At 42.1% G+C, this 7614-nt stretch overlaps 1 protein-coding gene across 1 annotated transcript in view; it reads right to left on the bottom strand.

The window, feature by feature from the left end:
• Positions 1-7614, bottom strand: part of HSDL2 (hydroxysteroid dehydrogenase like 2) — a 56499-nt gene that overhangs the window by 29225 nt on the left and 19660 nt on the right. The window contains exons 4-5 of the mRNA XM_004710946.2: positions 6522-6620; positions 215-409 (exon numbers count right to left, since the gene is read on the bottom strand). Of these exons, the coding sequence (XP_004711003.1) occupies positions 215-409; positions 6522-6620 (294 nt within the window). The remainder of the gene's footprint in view (positions 1-214; positions 410-6521; positions 6621-7614) is intronic.

The following is a 7614-nucleotide window of genomic DNA, read 5'->3' as shown; positions in this document are numbered from 1 at the left end:
GTGGTTGATGTGACCTTCTGTATCTATCTGTACAGCACTGATGAAAGGCCTTCGCTCAGTTCTATTGTGGTTAACACACCCACACCCACACCCACGCGCTCACACACACACACACACACACACACACACACAGATGTGTTCACTGCAGAAATGCTGAAAAAAACAAATAAATCAAAACACACCACTACTAAAAATGCCTGTATTTAACCATTACCTGGTTTAATTGCATAGACATCAAAATTTTTTATTCCTTCTTCTTTTAAGATATTTTCATCAATGATAAAGTTGCCAGTAAAATTTTTTGGCTTTTTGAAAATGGAATATGCAGCATCCGCAATGATATCAACTTTTCTACATTGGCTTTCAATTCCAGATCCTCCCAACATGTCCATCGCAGCAGTGTGGATGGCTGTAAAGAAAACACACACACACAACTCCAAATCAAGCAGCAGGACCCTACAGGGAACAAGAAAGCGTGCCCCACCGCAACGATCAACTTGAATACCATCTCTCCGGTGATGGAAACAAGATCCAGAGAACTTAAGTGCTTTGTCCAGTGTACTCGAAGCAGAACTATGTGGTTGTTGTGAGTCGGTTCGGACAAGAGAACACATTTTCCTTATTCTGCACAGCAATGCCTTCATGAGCTGCATGGGTAGACTTTTGATGGAGAATTCTCAATTTAACATCTTTGGGCCTCCATTTCTTATTTTAAAATACGGAGCTCCATTTCCTATGTTTATTGTCTCTCTCGTCCCTCCACTTAAAAACATAGTCCGAGAAAATAAGACTCTGGTACAATATTATTCAGTCATAAAGAGAAGTCCCAACACATGCTGCGAGAGTGAACCATAACGTGTTGAGTGAAAAAAGACACCCAAAGGACAAATATTGTATAACCCTATTTACATATAACATTCCTAGGATGATAAACACACAGCGTCCGAAGCACATGAATGCTTCCCAGCGGGTGGGAGAAGGGAATGGGGAGTTACTAAGTGGCACCGAGTTTCCGTTTGGGTGATGAAAAGATCTTTGAAAATGAGCAGTGGCGACGGCTGCAAGACATAGTTCATGAATTAATGCCACTGAGTCAAGACAGTTAGAAATGGTGAAACTGTGAAAATGTTTGTTACCTAAGTTTTACAATATAATTTTTTAAAAAGAGATTCTTATCTTCCTTGTTCATCATTGTATCCCTAATGTCTTAATCTGTATCAAATATACTATAAAAATAACAAAACCTAAAATAATAATAATTTATAATTTATCAAGGGGTCACGAGAGTGGAAAGGGGAGAATGTGGTAGCTACATAATCTGGTGTCAATTTGGGGCTTGAGAGAGGATTAAGAGTGAAGGGGTGAAGTCTAGTCTGTCAACTGGGTCACAGCCAACGAGGCCTCTATGTGGGCACGGCCTTCTCCTGAGGATTCTGGGAACTGTATTTTCCTCCTTGGAGGCGGCAGACTCTCTTGGATCATTCCCTGAGAGATGCTCTACTGACAAGACACAGGGCACTATGCTGATAGACCCCATGCCCTGGAAACTGGAGAAGCCATGTGGAGACCCCTGCCAGTGCCAAGATGCTTATAATGCCACTAGATCCACAAAACTTCCCACCCACTGACCTGCGATCTTCCTGCACTCAGCGTCATTGCATGTGTTTTGTGAGTCTGAAGAGGGCTTTATAGAGTGGATATGTGGGCTAATATCGGACTTAGGGACTTGATCTGGACTGGGCTGTTCTCATAATATACAATTACTCTTTATATAAAGCGCCTTCTTACACACATATGAATCTCCCTGGATTTATTTCTCTAGTCTACCTGGACTAACACAGAGAGGGAGGGTAAAAAGAAGAGCTGATACCAAGGGCTCAAATAGAATGTAAATGTTTAGAAAATAATGATAGCAACTTATGTACAAATATGCTTGATATACTTGATGTATAGATTGTTATAAAAGCTGTAAGAGCCCCCAATAAAATGATCTTTAACAAAAATAAAAGTAACAAAATAACAAAACCAAACTCACTGCCATAGTCATTTGCAACTCAGGATACAGTAGAAGTGCCCCTGTGAGTTTCCGAGACTCTTTACAGAAGTAGAAAAGCCTCATCTTTCTCCTGCGCAGCCGCTGGTGGTTTCAAATGGCTGATCTTGCAGATGGCAGCCCAGGGCATCACCATGCCACCAGGGCTCCACCAACACACCGCCATGAAACACAAACACTGCCAGCCTGACCACCATTCGATACTGAGCTCACATATACTTCTGACGACATGTGTTAAGTTTATACCTCTGAAAGCCATTTAAAAAAATTAACTTGCAAGGGCTCAGGCGGGAGGGGGAGCGGGGAGTGAGGGGAAAAATGAGGACCTAATGTCGGGGGTTTAAATGGAGAGAAAATGTTTTGAGAAACGATGTACAAATGCGCTTTACACAATTGATGTGTGTATGGATTGGGATAACAGTTATATGAGCCCCTAATAAAATGTTAAAAAAAAAATTAACTTGGTTTTCATTCATTTAACAAGTATTTACTGACCACTTACTCTAAATCAGACACTATTCCAGGTATTAGGGACAAAGGCGTGAACACCAGAGACAACAAGCTGTATCTTCGGAGAGCTTCCCAAGCTCGTGAACAGCTCTCTGCTAAGGAAGGCTTTTCCTGAAAGAATTCAGGAAGATCATTTTCTACTCATATTGATGAACTTCTTGTGCCGGGAATCATTTTTATGTATTTTAACTCAACCAAATAGTTCAAGAGCTTGGGTCTCACTCTTAAAGGGAAAACTCACTAGGTGTGGTAGTTACATAATTTCATGCCAACTTGAAGATACATAAAAGTGTCAGGGTGGTATTTAGCCTGTAAGCACATCACAGGCTGATGGTGCCTCCCTGTGGGTGTGGCCCACCAGTACAGGCCTGATGGATTTGCGTAGGATTGGGCTGGTCCATTTTCTCAATATATAATTACTCCTTGATATAATGCTCTAGTCAACCCAGCCAAACACACTGAGAAAACATAGCAGTTAGCATTTAAAATGTACCTTGTGCTGGGCAGGTGAAATACTTTATAATAGATTACCTTAGTTAAATTACTAGGATTCTATGAAATAGGTACTATCACTATTTCCATTTTACGGATTAAAGCACGTAGGTATGGACAGGTTAAGTCACTTGTCCATGGACAAAACTAAAGCCACTGCTATTAGGTCAGTCCTGACTCAGTGACTTGGAAGGGCAGAATAGAACTGGCACCACAGGTTACAGAGACTGTAAATCTTTACAGGCGCAGAAAGCCTCTTCTTCCTCCTCGGTTTCAAAATCCTGACCAATGCTTAACTCACTATGCCACAGGGCTCCTGGAATTCACATATCAGCAGCCTGAATCCAGAGACAGACTGTGAGCCACCATACAGCCAATAATTCAAACTATGTTAGCCAAAGGCCTTAGGGCTTAATCAATTATTCTACCTTTTCTACAACAGCAGAATTTTTCTATAAATATTTCAATATAGTCTACCTTGACACTGTCTGCATACATACATATATATACACAGAAATCTCAATATAGGCTTGATTAATCATATGAGGATCCTTAAAATGCCTAAGTTAGAAGTCTGATAAGCTCATGTTACGTACATGACAGAACAAGAAACGGTTCTCCCAAGTAACCTATCACTACATTAAAAACATTTCTAGGGAAGATAAAAAGAAGGCAAAAGTGTCCAATAAAAATAAAATCAGGGACTGGGCCACAGAGCTATCCTCAACAAAGATTTTACATGGCCAAAGCTAACCCAACAGGCTATAAAATGACAACAAGAAAAACACGTTAACATTAGAATCAATCAAGTAAAATGTATCGATGATTTGGGGGAAAGAATGCAAATTAGCAGGATTAGAAATGAAAGCAGATATTCCTTACACTACAAAAATCATAAAGGTGACCCTGAAGTTTAAGTCTTTCTATGGAATAATTGGAGAGCTATTGAATATCCTGATTGCTGCTCTTGTTACAGCTTGCTCCAAACAAGAACGGAACAAGAGTCTTCAAATCAACTGCAGACTTCCTCACTCGTGACCATGAAGCTCATGCCCAGGCTACACCTATCAGCTCCCTTTCATTCGGCCTTTTCTGGAGAGAGACCTTGTCTCACCTCTTTAACACTTGCCAGCTCCTACCAAACACATGCAAGCACTCAACCCGTATTCCAATGAACTCAAGAAATCATGGATCATAAAGTGCATCGTTAGTTTATGTGTCCACCCCACTGCCACTGTATTGGTTCCAACTCTATACAGTTTCCAAGGGTGTCCATTTCTGGCTCCCACTGAGAAGCTGGTGGATTTGAACTGCTGCAAGGTAGCAGTTCAACACTTACTTTTTCGTGACAGCAAAAAAAAAATTTTCAATGTATCACTGAGAAAAAATTAAACTATAATATGCCAAAGTTTAAGTGTACATCATTAATCATTATAAGGTACATCTTATTTTCAGAGATAGAAAATGAAAAAGAGGTATCTCAGAATCAATGAATTATAGGACAAGCTGCTCTTTAAACGTAGTGAGACCCCTGAAAAACAAAGAAACTAGTTTTGGTTTCTAGCATCAGCCAGGAATAGGAAGACAGCTTCCACCTCCCCCTTCTCCTCCAGGGCTAGCTGAGGTTCTATTCGAAATGTGGCCCATCTGTGCGCTGGTGCAAGCTTCCTCTCTGCTCTCACCACTAAGATTAGCAGCTGCCATTCCCAGACTCCCCCACCAGCCCACCCGGAAGCCACCCCAAAGTGAACTCTCCTACTTCTTCCACGCTTGCACAGGCCAATGAAGCCACAAGCCACAGTAGGTCTTGTGAACAACCCCCATCCTCTTCCCTTTCACCAGGTCTGGGCCAGAGCCCTGCAGCTGGTCTTATACAAACAAACAACAATGACATTCCTGGAGGTGACCAGGCTGGGGGCAGCTAAGATTCTCATGCTGAGATTACTGGATGCCTGACCTCGGCTCTCTTCCCTGGCTGTGTGTGAGCAGGGTGAACATTCTGGACCAAAGAAGGTCACTGTAACTAGGCTAGAGAAGGAACAGTCAGAGGGGAAAACCAGTCGGCCAGGATATTGCTTGGACTGTTGATCATTGTTATACTACAAAATTTCTCTTCCTTTGAACGGCAGTAATAATGTTGGGAGATCACCCAGCAGATGGAAAGCGAGAGCCATTCCACACAGTCTTGGGAAAGGCAAAGGGGGCTTTTCAAACAAAGGCCCTGAAATAGGCAAGAGCCTGAACACCCTCTCAAATCCACATGCACTTCCTCGATCATGAATAATGCAGTGTTCTAGCTAGCATTCCGTTTCTTTTCTCTGCAGTCTTACAAGCTAGTCTATATTCAACTGCCAGGTGAAACTTCCTAAACCTCAGTTCCAACCGTATCATTTCATTGCTCCTATTAACCTTCTGCTTATTAATCTCCTGTGGTAAAAACTCTTCAACGACTCCATGGAATTTAGGTTGAAACCACAGCTCCTCAACATGACAAACAAGACCTGGGGTTGGACTCATGAATCTCTTGCCACCCCCTCACATCCAACCCTTCCTGTTAGTCAACCTGAACGACCTGTACTTGCCCCAAATCAATTGCAAACAACAATCCCACACCCTGCTAAGCGGGGTGGTGTTAATTAGCTGTCAGTTCCAACCCTTTGTGCAACAGGAAGGAAGACCGCCTGACCCTGTGCCAGCCCCACCATGGCTTTGTTTGAGCCCACTGTCGCAGCTGTATCAGATAGACACACCAGTCTTCTTGCAGGGCCACCACCCTCAGTGTGCTCCCAGAGTCCTTAGGAGAAAAGGACAACAGTGACTGAAGAGCTGGCTTAACCTCCAGGTGTTCCTCACTTAAACAAGGGAGACAAACCTTCAGGTCAATCCTGACTCACAATGACCCTTTCTTTATAGGGTTTCTGAGGCTACGAGTTTTTACTGGAACAGGTAACTTTAACTTTCTCCAGTGGTACATTTGAACCACTGACCTTGCAGTAAGCAGTCCAATGCTTACCCAACAGCACCACCAGGGCTCACTCAATTTGGTGCCCCATAGGTCTTTCCCCAAAGCACATCATTTCTCTGCCCTCTACATCTAGTAGGATCTAGCAGTATAGCTATTAAATCTAAATATCTCCACATATTCTTCTAAGTACGCGCCTGCGCGCGCGCGCGCACGCGCACACACACACACACACACACACACATAATATCAATAAAGAGCACATACAAAATTGTACCTGATCCATGCATTCATTGTTACCCCATCCATGTAACAACTGAACTAAGACTAAAACAAAAGATAAAAGATCGGGTGTAATATAATAGAGCGTTTGACTTCTCTCCCAGAGAGACAGATTCTGGTTACTGGTCACAGTCTACTCACCACTAACCCGGGCCACCCACAACACATCTCAAGAGTGTCAAGGGCAGTAAGAGTCCAGAGATTATTTTTTTAAGTACATACCTGTTCTAGGCCATAATGCATTGACTGCAATTTCACCTTTAAATTCTTCTGCCATTCCCAGTACACACATCGACATACCATACTTAGCAATAGTATATGCTGAAAGAAATCACAAATAATTTAAAAATAAGTTTTTGAGTCCAAATAATCAAGTCTTTCTTACTATTTCCCTCATGGTATATATATTTTTCAAATTTTTCTTTAATAATATCAAGTATATAAAATATAATTTTTAAAACATATCTTTTCTTTATGGAAGTAACTAAGTGGAGATACTGTAAACTAATTTTCTATATTTCCATCATAAGAAAAAAGTCAGTAATAAGCTTTCACTTTTTAAAAGATGAGCGTTAGTTATATTATTTCCGACCCTATTATTTTCTTTTAAAAGACCAAAAGTGTTCATTTAAAGCTATTGCTAATAACAACTGAAAAATGGTTGTCAATGTTGAACCTCATAATTGAGAGCTTTTTTCCAGTTTTATTCTGTGGGCTCCTATTCTAAGAGCCTTTCCAAATCTTAGTGAATTAAGTGGAAATAAGGACTGTGTCCGATACCATTATTTTAATGGGTATCTACTCAAGGGCGCCCCTTAGAGGCAGCAAGGATAGCGAGACCTCATCTTCGATACTAGGGCTACGTGTCAGGAGAGACTAGCCCCTGGAGGAGGGCATGGAGTTTGATAGAGCAGAGGGGCAGCGGACAGCAGGAAGACCCGCAGGAGATGGACTGGCGGGTGGCTGTAACAGTGGCCTCAAGCAAAGAGACAGCGGTGAGGAGGGTACAGAGCTGGGAGGCGTGTCCTTCTGCCGTGCACAAGGCCGCTGTGGCTCAGAAGCGACTCGATGGCACCTAACAACGACGACACGAACATGGTGCGACCTAGCTTTTCTGTGCCATCAAGCTGATCCAACTGACAGTGACACTTAACAAAGAATAAATGCCTGTGTCAGTCAGTGCTTTAGAGACCCAAATCCACAGAGACTCAGGTATGAGAGAGATGTGTTCTCACTGATCGCCTATTTTGTTGTGGCTTGGTTTGTGATGCATATTATCATCTCTACAAAGCAAATGTTTTGAGAATGATGATGG

Source organism: Echinops telfairi, unplaced genomic scaffold, assembly GCF_000313985.2.
Source record: "Echinops telfairi isolate 266 unplaced genomic scaffold, ASM31398v2 ScPeMD7_7410;HRSCAF=8448, whole genome shotgun sequence".
In the NCBI taxonomy this organism is placed as follows: Eukaryota; Metazoa; Chordata; class Mammalia; order Afrosoricida; family Tenrecidae; genus Echinops; species Echinops telfairi.
Note: the sequence above shows the minus strand (reverse complement) of the source record. Positions and strands in the feature narration are given on the sequence as shown.